A 13,817-nucleotide genomic window follows, 5' to 3' on the forward strand; every position below is an offset into this window, starting at 1 on the left:
CTGAGAAAATTTTGATACTTATTGTTCTTTTCTTTATTAAAATTCCAGGTGTCTTTTGTTTCAAGGATTCCTGTTGCATTCCCAACGGGTGATGCAAACTCTCTTTGCAGAAGTATAGTGATGTATGCATGTACCAAAAATGTTGACTTGGCTATTCAACAAGGCAAACAAAAGCCTCCTGGCCTTACACGATCTTCATCTATGCTTATCTCTTCTGGACACAGTAAATCAACCAACAGTTTAAAACTGAGTATTTTCACACCCAATGTTATGATGATTTCCAAACATGCAGATGGGTCTTTGAACCAATGGCTAGTGAGTTTTGCTGAAGAATCTGCCTTTTCAACTGTGCTTAGTATTTCACATAAATCAAGATACTGTGGTCACCGTTTTCATCTTAATGACTTGGCTTGCCATTCAGTATTACCACTGCTGCTTACAACTTCACATCACAATGCTCTAAGTTCACCAGATGTTGAGAATGCAAAACAGGCAAATGATTCTTTAAATTCTAAGGAGTCAACAGTAAGACTTCAGGGTAGAGGCAGTGCAAATGTAACATCCCAGGATCCCAATGCAGTTTACAGTGAACTTATTCTTTGGAGAGTTGATCCTGTTGGACCGTTGTCCTTTTCTGGTGGAGTTTCTGAGCTTGCTCGGATCAATTCTCTCCATGTTTCAGCTTTTTCTAATGTTGCATGGCTGCCCACTCTTATACCCAGCTATTGCCTTGGTGAGTTCATTTTCCTGGTTTGCTAAGAGTTCCAGTATAACTGTAATCTGAGCTGTTAATACTGTTAAGTAGGCAATGTAGATATATGTGAATACATTGAAGAAAATATGTTAAGCTTAAATCCTTTATTTTACAAATTTCCAAGCTACCAATGCTTTGAAATTGTGTATTCTCTTTTGAAGAATTGCTGTGGAGTTCTGCCTCTTTCATGTACTTCTTATTTTAGGAGCTAATGAAGAGATGTGCTCAGATGCTATTGTATTCTTTAGATTGCAGACTGGGGTGAACACTTAAAAACGGAGGTAGATTTTGCTCTAATTTAAATACCAAATTCTGATTTCGTTCTGTGCTCTTTAGTTTGTTTGCTAAGCATTATACTTTGTAGTTCTTGGATATGAACAGAAATTAAGGAGGGAATATTTCTCATGCTGTGTTTTGTATTTTGTAAATTTCCTCTTGATGAAGAAAGGAGCTAGCTGGTGTCTGAATATTTTGAGCAGTTTATGCATTCATGTTTTTCAGGTGCATACTGTAATTCTCCAAGTGCCTGCTTTGTGGCTAGTGATGGACAGCATTTGAGATTATATCAAGCTGTAATAGATGCTAAAAAACTTCTGTGTGAGCAATCCAATCCAGAGATTTCTGTAAGTGAATTCTGTGTCAAGTTTTTGGAGGTTTGGAATCTCATTCAGTGATAATAATTACAGATTTGTTACAAAATGACTAAGCTAGTTGCTGAGGATTTTGCAGATCACAGTAGTCCAGTTCTGCTTGTAAAAACAGATACCATAAAGCTTTTTAGCACTATAGTGGCACTACAGTTGAAAAAATGTTTCAGCTCAGTGAAAGAGCAGTAAACTGCTGCATGTGATGCTTTTCGGTTTAGGTCAAGTTCTCCCCACATTTCGTCAACAGAAATAATATGTCATTTGATAAAGCTACAAATGTTATCAGTGATTATGGAAACTTGCAGCCAGTGTATATATAGCTTTTGCTAACATTTGCTTAGATGTTACATCTAGCTAGTAGGCTGTTACAGAAATGGACAAAACTGAGTTAACGGAATCATCCCACTGACTTTTTTAAAACAGAAATACGTTGGTGAAGTTTTCAACATCATAAGTCAGCAATCTACTGCACGTCCGGGATGTATCATTGAATTGGATGCTATCACAGAGCTTGTAAGACCTTTTTCTGTACTTACTTCATACTATAAGCACCTTGTTACAAAGTGTTAACAATAGAGGTTATACTTACAACTTACTGTCAAGTGAAATAAAGTATTCAAAGATTCATTCTGACTTACACTGACCAGCCAAGCCGACTGGAGTTCAAGAAGCATTTGGCAATGCTCTTAGACGTCAAATTTGAATTTGAGGCAGTCCTGTGTGGAGCCAGGACTTGATATTCCGTGTGATTCCTTTGCAACTCAGGATATTATATGATTTTTAATACACTTTAATACACTTGCTTTTAGTTTCACAGAACTTACAGATGGAGAAGATTGTAATAATGAGGTGCATTTTATTTGGGAAACTTTTCTTGTATTCAACTTAACAATCAACTTAAAAGCTCCCATGCTAGAGAGAAAGCTTATGCAATGCAATCTGATGTTCAGATCTTGTGTGTGTCTTTTACTTTCTTAGCATGGCAGGAAAACACAGTTATTCCATGTTTTTCAAGAAGACTTCATTTTAAATAACCAAGAGAAAGAAACACCTGATAAGAAGAATAATGTAGTGGATTCTGGTAAAGAACTATTTTTCATTAAATACTGAAGACAAATAATTTTATGTTGCTTTCTGCAGAACTTATTGTATAGGCTTTTGCATTTTCTTCATTTAAGAGCTTTGTATACTAAAGAAATTCTAGTGTAAGGAAACCTATAATAGGTGCTTGGGGGACTAATATGCATCCAAATTTAGACAAAGTAGCTTAAATTGTGAAGTACCCATCAATTACTTTTTAAAGCATTTTGTTGTTGATACCTTTCTTACGTAAAGTGTTTTAAAATTTAAAGCCTGTAATTGAAAGATATGATGTAACAGCAAACTTATCTACATCCTTTCATTAAGGATGCTCATCCTTTACATAAGCTAAATGCTATCATAAGGCCTAATAATACAATAAAAATTATTCCAAATTAGCAAACCATCCCCAAAATACCCACAACTTGAAATACAATACTGTCAGTAGTGCATGGATATTGCATAGTTGTAATTATAGGGTTTATGATTCTGTGCATCTTAAGATTGTTCCCAAGTTGTCTGGAATAATTTTTTTTCATTGGTAGAGTTGATTAGTGTTTTTGTTGTTTAGGCATCCTCAATTTTGTGTTGTTCTGTTCCAACTTAATGGTTTGGAAAACAAAGGTCAAAATAAAGTTGTGATCTGTGATTCCAAGTTATCTGCAGTATTAGTAAGACTGCTAAATATGAGGAAGCAAAATTGTGTGAAGTATCAAAATGTTGCTTAGAACTAGATATGGGAAATGTATTTTTGGTGTAAGAAAAGAGACGTTTTAAGAAAAATGACATGAGCTGAATGTACATAGGGATTGATTCTGAATTAGCTGTTTTTGCTTAAGAAGGATGTGGAGTAATAGATACTGTCTATGAAATTGCCCACTACTGAGAGCCGCATTTACCAGAAACACAAATGAGATGATGGAAAGAGCAGAAATGAGGAAAAAAAAATAAGAATTATGCGGCAGTAAATTTGACATGTTTGCATGGAAGCCCTTCAGTCTTGGGTGTCTGTGTATATATGTGTGTTCTGGAAGACTGCACATGCTGCTGCCATGTAAGATATTGGGTTAAATGGATCCTTTGTAAGTATGACCTAGAATGTAGTAGACCTGCCTTCTCACTTGAATGTACCTACTGCTTTAAATCACTTCAGTTTTAATCCTCTACTCTTTAATGAAACATTTCAAGTACTTGGCTTACAATATTTTATTTTTTTTTTAAAAGAACAAATTCAATAGTAGATGCTTAAGTGTATGCAACAGACTCATTAAGGACATGTAGAACTGAGAATAAGTTCTGGGACTCAGCTTTAAACACATGGGAGATTTTTATCCCCTCTGAAACAAAATAGTGAAATTTTTCATGTATGTACCTGAAGAAGTGGCAGGGGTTATTGCTTGTGATGAAATATTCATAAAAGTAGTGGGAAGGAGTTAAATACAGTCATTGCATTTGAGCGTCAGTTCACAGTAGCTTACTTGCTAGCTGGCACATTCAGTTGAAATAAAATGTTCTTGTTCTGATTTTCATCAGGAAAACAGCAGAATGGATTTTCTGAAAAATTCTACTTAATAGTAATAGAGTATACTCAAAGCCGTTCATTACTGCACATGTGGCATTTACATTTGAAGTCAATTCCAGTCTCAGTAGGTAAGCTCTTTTCCTTGTAGAATAGATGCTTGTTTAAGAAAAAAAATTCACTTTCTTCTGAATATATCTGCTACTAAGTGGTTTCCTAAGTAATATTTCAGCTTTTGGAAAGAACCTCAATTCCTCTGTTAAAAGCTTACATCAAAACTCACTGTTTCTTTACTAGTTCTTACTTTTCAGAATGCTGAAGCATTTGAATTCATCATGAGCCCTAAGTTGGCTATGCTTTTTGTTTTGTTTTGTTTTTATCTTAAAGGCACATATATTCATACGGTGTAAATGCAGCCTAACAGTTCAGATGTTTTGCTTCTCAGAAGTTTTTTTCTGCAGTTTTTGAATTTAAGGTGTGCTATATTGGACTGTCGTCTGAAATGATTACAGTTACAGTTATGTGCAAATCTAAATACAGAAATCTGCTAATTCTCTTTCAGATCATTAAAGTACCACTAAAACTATAAAGTTTAGGTACTCTAGGATTTTAAGGCATCCTAGATCAAACACTGGCCACACACTGGAGGAGTTTTATAATGCATGTTCCTATATTTTAAGCCACAACTTTTACTTATCACACTTTTGCCAACAGGCAGAATGTCAAAAGTTATTTTAAGTATTATAGAAGGTAAGAAATTTGTGACAAAACATAGAATTTTCTAGTCTACTTGCATAGTGAAGGAATTACTGATAAGGGTTTTGTTGTTGTTTTTTCTACATTTTTTCAAAGAATACAGGTTTCAAATCATACTTTTACTGTGGTTTGTTTTTTTTTTTTTTAAATTAAAAGGTAATAAAGCATTCATAACACATAATCTCTTAAATCTTACGTTTTAAATGAATGTTGCCAAAATTTCAGGAAAAACTACTTCTTCCTGATCTTTGAGGTAAGACTTTGAAGAGTGTTCAATTGTTTCTAGCTGCAAATATTTCATGCCTAATGAAGCATTAATTTCTGTAGAACCCCACGTATTTATCTCTTCTGTAATTTTGCTGTCTCTAACAGTATAACTGTTCATAATTACTAAACTGTTTTACAGTTCCAATATTTCAGGTGTGTTACAATTTCTCTTAATCTGAGATCAAGAGCATATTTCTTTTAAAAGAAAGTAAAATTCTAAGCTTTTACCTATCCTTTGGAAGTTTTCACATCAGTGACACTGTCTCTTAAATTAAAAGAGATTGTTGACTTTTTTTTAATAATGCAAACTTTTTTTCAGATGAAAAGATAGACTCAAGTACTCCTGACACAGCAACACAAACAGAAGAGTTGTATTCTTCACCAGATCCAGAGAAGATCCAGTCACCTTTCACACAAAAGTATCAGGCCTGTAGAGCAAACCTTCAGAGCACCAGCTGGCTCACTCTGTCTTCAAAAATGGTGTATAGTCAACAGCTGAGTTTGCCAGAAGGAGTGGAGATAATAAGTGTTAAGCCTTCAGCAGGTTTGTAATTTTTTTTTTTTCTCCTTCAGAGCAAAATGAATAATCTAGTGTTGTTAGACAGTTCCTACAGGTATTGTAATTTGGAAAGGTTTGCTAATGCTCACCCCGTTTTATTATTTTTCATCTGGATCCTGGCAGTAATATTAAAATAAAGATTACTATACTGTACAACTTAGTATTTGTTTAAGTCCAGATTCTGATGGTAAAAGAAATTTTAGAAGCACAAATTTGATTTGCAGTCATTAATTAGATTTTGGTGGTGTATAAAATTTTAGGTTGCAACCAGAAGTCTTTCGAACAGTATTCTGAAAAGATGGATTTCAGACTGGGAAATTTGTTTGATAGGAGAGACTACAGAAGTGTATCTTCTTTCTGGTGAGAGAGAAGAAAACAATGTCTCTGCCATACAACACAAAAACTGGTACCTAGTGAGATTAATACTCAAGTTTAAATTGTGCAATTTAAATCCTTTCTAGAGAATGACATAGAGACTAATGCTAAAATGGCTCCACAGGATTTTTTAAAATATCATCTCCTGGGATGTGAAGTTCTGGGAACAAGCTTTTTTATGGAGAAGTACTGATACTTTGTTTCAAAATAATGAGATCGTAAATGAACAAAAATATTTTTATTTTTGGCCCATTTAAAAATCATTTTATTTTTAGGGCATCTGAGCAGTTCTTCCATATACCCCGTTTGTCGTGCACCCTATCTGCTGGCTACTTCATGCACAGATGGAAAAGTTCGATTCTGGAGATGCAGGGTGACCAATGAATCGTCAGTTTCTTCCATGCCAGAATCTAATGTACACAGTGATGTAACATACATCTGGGAAGAATGGCCGTTACTGATTGAGGATGGACTTCTTAGTAGTAGTGCTATTAGTGTTCCAGGAAGCCCAACTGAAGTTAGTTGTGCACACACAAACCGATTAGCTGTAGCATACAAGCAGGTAACATCTAAAAACAACCACCTTTCTCAAGACTTTGTTATGCATGTTAGTATTTTTGAATGTGAATCTACAGGGGGTTCTTCGTGGGTTCTTGAGCAGACTCTTCATTTAGATGAGATAGGCACTATGTTAGACTCTGCTGTTAGTATTGATAGTAATTTAGTGGCATATAACAGACAGGAAGTTTCTCTCTCATGTGGTAATGTTATTCCTAGTACTAAGCACTTAGTACACTTAGACTGGATGTCTAGGGAGGATGGTTCACATATTCTAACAGTGGGAATTGGATCAAAACTTTATATGTTTGGCCAGCTGTCTGGAAAAATGCAAGAACAAATTGGTAAGGAGGCTGTAGCAATCTCCCATATTGGCAGTACTACTACAAAGGCTGCAAATTTTTCTAGGTTTGTTCTGCTGCGTTCTGTTGACTTGGTTTCTTCTGTAGAGGGATCACCTCCTTTTCCAGTCTCCCTGTCTTGGGTGCGTGATGGCATTCTTGTAGTTGGAATGGACTGTGAAATGCATGTTTATTCTCAATGGCAACCTCCTGCCAAGCAGGGTCCTGTTAGTACAGATTCCTGCAGTATGCCAAGTATAACTAGCTTAATGAAAGAAAGCCAGTCAGCTGCCTCAGGTCTGCCTCCACCAAAGCGAACCATGACCAGATCTATGACCAGCCTTGCACAGAAACTTAGTGGGAAAAGATCTGCCTGTGATCTGTCTGCAGAAATGGAAGACTCTGGTCTTTTTGAAGCAGCTCATATGTTATCTCCCACTTTACCTCAGTACCATCCACACCAACTGTTAGAACTCATGGATCTTGGTAAAGTACGTAGAACAAAAGCCATTCTGTCCCATCTAGTGAAGTGCATTGCTGGAGAAGTTGTTGCTGTTAATGAATCTGAACCTAATCATGATAGGAGACTTAGATCTCTGACCATCAGTGCTAGTGGAAGTACTTCACGAGATCCCAAAACGTTCAGCAAAATGGAGACTACAGACTATATTGAAATAGACTCTGTTCCACCATTACCGCTGTATGCTCTGCTTGCTGCAGATGACGATTCCTCTCATTCCTGTTCAGAAAAGTCTCATAGTCAAAATAGTCAAAGTGATATGCCCAAGGACAATTACGAAGATCTCTTTCAAAATTCTGTTATAAGTACAGATGAACTTGTAACGTTTGATGCAGAGGAAGACAGTGTGAAACCGAAAGTAATTGATCTTTCGCAATTTAGCCCAACTTACTTTGGACCTGAGCATGCCCAAGTTCTTTCTCGTCACTTGCTTCATTCAAGCTTGCCAGGTCTGACTAGGATGGAACAGATGTCATTGATGGCCTTGGCAGATACTATTGCTACTACTAGTACTGACATTGGAGAAAGCAGGGACAGAAGCCAGGGTAAGCTGTCTCTTCTAGATTTTATGTATTACTGTTTCACAACTCTTTCTGGAACTTTCCTGTTATTTTTGAATATTTCTTTGGCTCGTCAGAGCATTTCCTAGTTCTGTGTTACAGTATATCCTTTTTGATTTGCTGTGTTATCACAGTGTGTATGGTTCAGCTTCGGTTTCTGACTTTCATACTGTCAAAATCTGCATTGCCGAATGTTAATGTCAGTGTTTTTGAAGAGACAGTTTTGTTAACCGCCTGTATTTGTTCTGCTACATAGAGAAATAGAGAAATAATTTTGTTTTATTTGATAAGTAACTTTGTAGATTTGAGATTTTTTTTTCTCTTGTATTAAAGGGAAGAATTAAGCTATTGCATTTTTAAAGCAACAGTATGTGTAAAATTACAAGTTATTTCTTCTCATAAGATACTCAATAGCTATTTTTATTATTTTTATTTATTAGTTTCAGTGAAGTGCATACTAGTATGTTTAATTACAGGTGGAGAAACTCTTGATGAGTGCGGTTTAAAATTTTTATTAGCTGTTCGACTTCACACATTTCTAACAACTTCGCTTCCTCCTGTACATCGAGCTCAGCTGCTTCACCAAGGTAACCAGTATGTTCTTAAATGAGATGTTAGTCAGTATAGTACATGTGATTTTCTATTATGTCTGTGAAGAATCAATGAGGTAATTTTGTAATTAAAAAAAATAAAGAGATCCATGGGGAAAAAAAAAAAAACAACAACCAAACAACTGTAACAATTTTGTAGTTTCAATTTTATTTTTTCTATTTTATTTCCCCAAAAGAATAGACAGTAGCACCATGATGTTCCAATATCATTGTTTAGGAGTAATGAAGCAGAAAATACAGAATACTCCTTAACTTAAGCTTTTATTACTTGGGGGTGGGGTAAGATCCTTGTCTACTTAGACGCTAAACCTTTTTTGTACACCTAGTGTAATTATCCAAGAAACTATTTTAAATGAAGTTTTTCATGGTACAGATTTAACTAGTTCCAACCTTATATTACAAAATGGAATATTTGATTAGGACTTAACCAAATTTAAAGAGTTGACTGTGGTTATTTCTTCACCCTTCTATTAGTCATCAGAACAGATGATGATATTTTCAATCATTTGGTCACTTACTCAGCTACATACAAGGTTAGAACATTTCCAAATTATCGTAACACAGTATTATCAACTTAGGTCTCTGCTGGTAGCCTTTAAATTTGAAATGCTTACATGTCTCCTGAGCTGAGAAATTGGTGGAAATTACAAATGCCTCTTGTGCTCTTGTAGAAGAGCAGTTGAGTGTGCCACAGTGCAGAGCGGCATCCCATGGTCATCCTTAGAGTTTCAGTCATCTATAGCTAGCTTTTATAGCAATTACTGTTTCCCTCCTATCATGGCTCTCATCTTCCAGTGTTCTTGTATGTCTCTGTTGTCAAATATGTTTTCTCCTGGACTAATCTTTAACTTCACATTTTCCAGTCTAAGTAGAAGTAATGAAAACACTGAAAAGTTGACAGACCTGTTGCACTTCATTTTGTAGCTAATCTTCATGCTACATATTATAATTTGGGCTTCAGTCAGTAACTATTCTTTGCAAACTAAACAGTTTTAAAGTGGAAAAAAATGCTTTTATCTGCATGAGCTTTTTAAAATACTCAGTGTGCAGTGCTTAAAATATTTTAAAATTTCTGTTATCAGTAATGCCGTCAAAAGTTCAAAATAAACAATTGGGCCTTCTTCCCTTTTCTCTTAACTCCCTTACCTCCTTGCAATGGTCTTATTTCATTTTATTTATTTTTTATTGTGATTATCTAGGTTTATCTACCAGTCATTTTGCCTGGGCATTTCATTCAGTAGCGGAAGAAGAACTACTGAGCATGCTCCCTGCAATGCAGAAAGGGGATCCAACGTGGTCAGAACTCAGAGCTATGGGTATAGGATGGTGGGTTCGAAATATCCATAGCTTGCGGAAATGCATAGAAAAGGTAAAGATAGTGCTCTGAAACAAACTGCAAAGCTGCTTTTCAAATAACTGTCCTCTAGTAATTACCATCTATTTACATTGTTTGAAATTTTAAATATGTGAAGTCCAGCCTTTCTGAATTTTTCATGCTGTATTTATAATGAATAATTTAGTACAATTTTATATTTAACTTTTTAGTAATTTAAGTTTCAAATTCCAGTGTGGAATACATTTTGGGATTTGGGAAACCGGATTTTGATTACTACGGTACAATAGTAGATGCTCAGTATGCAGGTTGATCTAGTAGTTGTTCTTCTATAGCAAAGATCTCTTCTATGTTAGGAAGCAAGTTATGGCAGAATGTTGTCTTTCAAAACCTATCAGACGTCAGGCCAACTAAGCTATTATACGTATGTCTTGCAAATTGATGCATTTCCCTGTCAGCAAAGCCTTCTAATGCTCTTTTCTATAGTAATTGTGTGTTTGAATTGTCACAGATGTGGCAATTCCTAACCTCACTATCACTTGTTTTAAGCTCTTGGAAGAGCCAAAAGTGTAGAGCTAGAAAATGACATGCTCAATTTGACTACAAGGCACAAAGTGGTAAAATGCATGTCTCTACTTCTACTGTTTGGTCTTTAGCAATTAATCATCATTTCATGAAAATTACTAGCCTTGTATTTAATTAAGAATAATTTATAAAATTGAAGTTTCCTGGGCCTATATTTAAGGTCACTTTACCTGGGTCTTGGATAATACTTACTGACATTTGCCCGTTTTCCTTTTCAGCTTTCAAAAGCAATCTTCTCCTATTGTGATGGGTACCAGTCTCTTCTTCTAGTCTCCATCTATCTTTTGATTACCAGAGTAACTAATATGTTAATTTTGTTATAATTTCAGGAACTAACTTCAACTGTAGGCCTTGACAGCTGATCTGATAAAAAATACTTTTAGCTAATGGTTTTGTACTTCTAGGTGGTGGAACATGGTTGGGACATGGTACATACGTAGAGAGATGTCTCAGATGGTTAAAGGCTCTTCAGGAGAGATAGAAGCTGTTGAAGTAGTCCAGAGGAGGGCTGTAAAGGTGCTTAGAAGGTTGGAGCACCTCTCATGAAGATAGGCTGAGAGAAGAGATGCAAGCCTTAGAGAAGAGAAGGTTGCAGAGAGATCTAATAACAGCCATCTAGTACTTAAATAGGGACTGCAGGAAAGATGAGGAGAGATTTGTTTTTCTCAGAAGTGTAGTGATACGACAGTGGGTAATGGCTTTTAAACTTAAAGAGGGTACATTTAGATCAGATGTTAGGAAAATGTACTTTACTACTGCGGTGATGAGGCACTGGAACTGACTGTTGTGCGAAGCTGTAGATACCCCATCTCTGGTCATACTCAAGAGCAGGACGGATGGGTATTTGAGCAACCTGATCTAGTGGAAAGTGTCTCTGCATATGTCAAGGGAGTTGCATCTAGATAGTGGTATAAGTCCTTTCCAGTCCAGATCATTCTGTGATTTAATGACATGGGGGCAGTGTGGTGGTTTAAGTCTGTCTCGAGCACAGTGTTCATGAAATTACGGTTTTCAGTCTTTGGTGAAGTATGGAAGGTGGTCAGAAGAACTGTAGATCTGCAGTAAGATCTCCTGTTTGGAGATGTGGTTGACAGAGTCCCATGGGAGATTTCTGAAAACTTGGACCTTCTTCAAAAATGAGATCGTTAAGGTGAAGGAGCAGGCTGTCCCACCCAGTTCACTAGATGTAAAGCTGGATGGGGATAAAGTCAAGCTGACAGCTTGGCTTAACAGAGAGCTTCTTCAGGAACTAAGGAAGAAAAACAGAATTTATGAGCTCTGGAAGAAGGGGCAGACAACTCATAAGGACTACGGAGCTGTCATGAAGTTGTGCAGTGAGAAAATGAGACAAGTCTAACTAGAATTCAGTTTGGCTAGTGCAGTAAAAGAAAAAAGAAAAGGTTCTATAAGTACCTCATCAGTAAAAGGATCGTTAAAGAGAGTCTATTCTTTGTTGATGTAATGGGAAACATGATAAAAGATGAGGAAAAGGGCGAGGTGCTTATTGCTTCTTTTGCCTCAACCTTTATTAGTAAGAGCATTTGCTCTCAGGATACCCATTGTCCTGAGTTGGAAGATGGTGGTGGGGAGCAAGATGTAGCTCCTATAATTCAGATGGAAACTCTATTTTCCATCTGTTGCATCATTTGAATATTCACTACAAAGAGGCCAGATTGGGATTCATGCAAGGATACAGAAGGAGCTGGTGAACACTTGGCTTTCGAGTTGATTGGAGGTTAGTAACTGTGACTCCAATCCGTAGGAGGGGTCGGAAGGAATATCCAGGGATCTACAGGTGTCAGTCAGATCTTGCAAGTGCCAGGGAAGATTGTAGTGAAGTTTGTCATGAATGGCATTATAAAGGAGAATCAAATGACCAGCCACAGCATTCCTGTGTTTATGAAGGGCTGGTCCTACCTATCTAAAATGATCTCCTGTGACTAGAGAACCCACTTACTAGATGAGGGAAAAGCTGTGGATGCTACCTACTTGGATTTTATTAAAATGTTTGACACTGGTTTTGAAAATATCCTGGAGAAACTGTTTGCTTTTGGCTTGGATAGGTGTACAGTTCACAGGGTGAAGAGCTAGCTGGCTAACTGGGCTCAAACCGTAGTGAATGGAATTCTGCTCAGTTTGTGGCTTGTTATCTGCAATTAAGGCTCAGTTTTGGAGTCAGCTTTGCTTAATGTTTTTATCCATGATCTGGGTGGTATTTCAGGTGAAGAAAAGGAGGCTCAGGGGAGACTTCATCACTCTACAACTACCTGAAGGGAGGCTGCAGAGAGGAACGGATCAGTATCATTTCTCAGGTGACAAGTGATAGAACTTGTGGAAATAGTCTGAAGTTGTGCTAGAGGAGGCATAGATTGGTTGTCATGAAGAATTTCTTCATAGTGTGTGGTCAGGCATTGGAATGGGCTGCCCAGGGAAATGCTGGAGTCTGCATCCCTGGAGATGTTGAACCAATGCATGGATGTGTCAGTGAAGGACATGGATGAGTTACGGGAGTTAGTAGGTCAGTTTGGCGGTTGGACTTGATGATCTTGAAGGGCTTTTCCAATCTAAAAGATTCTGTAATAAAAGTAGGGATTGTAGCAGTGGTAGCTGCACACATCTTTAGACCCAGAGTGAGAAGAGGGATTATTTTGTTAGAGAACATCTTAGCTCAGTGAAGCACAGGGGATGGGAGGAATCCAATCTAAGTCTCTCTTAAATTCTGGTGTGCTTTTTTCCCCCCTTGTTGAATTGTCTTCACAGGTAGCCAAAGCAGCCTTTCAACGAAACAATGATCCACTTGACGCAGCCATTTTTTACCTTGCAATGAAAAAGAAGGCTGTGATCTGGGGATTGTATAGGTAGGTGATACCAGGGTCTTTACAATATACAATATAACTTGGAAAAGAAATGTTGAATGCAGTGCTGATTGAAAAGGAGCCCAAATGTTACTACTGAAAGCTGAGAATGAATTTCTAAATAAATTAATACACTAATCACTGAGATTCTTATATTTACTGTGGTGATTTTGTCATTTCTAAAGGTGGATGAATCAAGCTTTAGTCTCAGATGTACTCTAATTTCATACATTGCTAAATTCAGATTAGCTTATAGGGGATTGCCTGTGTTATGTTTGGAATGGCAGTAGTATCCTTAGAAGTGCTTTCAAAAATAATTTTGTGGGAAATTCAAAGAACTGAATTGAGCATTTTTTTCAGACAGACATTTCATAATAATGTTTAGCTTTGTGCACATCTTAAAAATTAGGTTGTGATGTTACTTGCTATTGAAGATCTTACCTTAATTTTTATATTTACCAATGATTTTGTTAGTTTGCAATAGCAAAGCCTCCTTT

General features: G+C 36.6%; 1 protein-coding gene across 2 annotated transcripts in view; it reads left to right on the forward strand.

The window, feature by feature from the left end:
- The window catches only part of DMXL1 (Dmx like 1), a 71,481-nt gene that overhangs the window by 25,516 nt on the left and 32,148 nt on the right, over positions 1–13,817 (forward strand). For both annotated transcript variants that reach the window (XM_052700583.1, XM_052700584.1), the window contains exons 12-21: positions 49–733; positions 1,256–1,377; positions 1,825–1,914; positions 2,380–2,482; positions 4,015–4,131; positions 5,343–5,567; positions 6,233–7,921; positions 8,413–8,523; positions 9,747–9,916; positions 13,226–13,323. In XM_052700583.1, the coding sequence (XP_052556543.1) occupies positions 49–733; positions 1,256–1,377; positions 1,825–1,914; positions 2,380–2,482; positions 4,015–4,131; positions 5,343–5,567; positions 6,233–7,921; positions 8,413–8,523; positions 9,747–9,916; positions 13,226–13,323 (3,410 nt within the window). The remainder of the gene's footprint in view (positions 1–48; positions 734–1,255; positions 1,378–1,824; positions 1,915–2,379; positions 2,483–4,014; positions 4,132–5,342; positions 5,568–6,232; positions 7,922–8,412; positions 8,524–9,746; positions 9,917–13,225; positions 13,324–13,817) is intronic.

The sequence above is a fragment of the Tympanuchus pallidicinctus genome, unplaced genomic scaffold, assembly GCF_026119805.1.
Source record: "Tympanuchus pallidicinctus isolate F22 unplaced genomic scaffold, pur_lepc_1.0 scaffold4, whole genome shotgun sequence".
Taxonomy (NCBI): domain Eukaryota; kingdom Metazoa; phylum Chordata; class Aves; order Galliformes; family Phasianidae; genus Tympanuchus; species Tympanuchus pallidicinctus.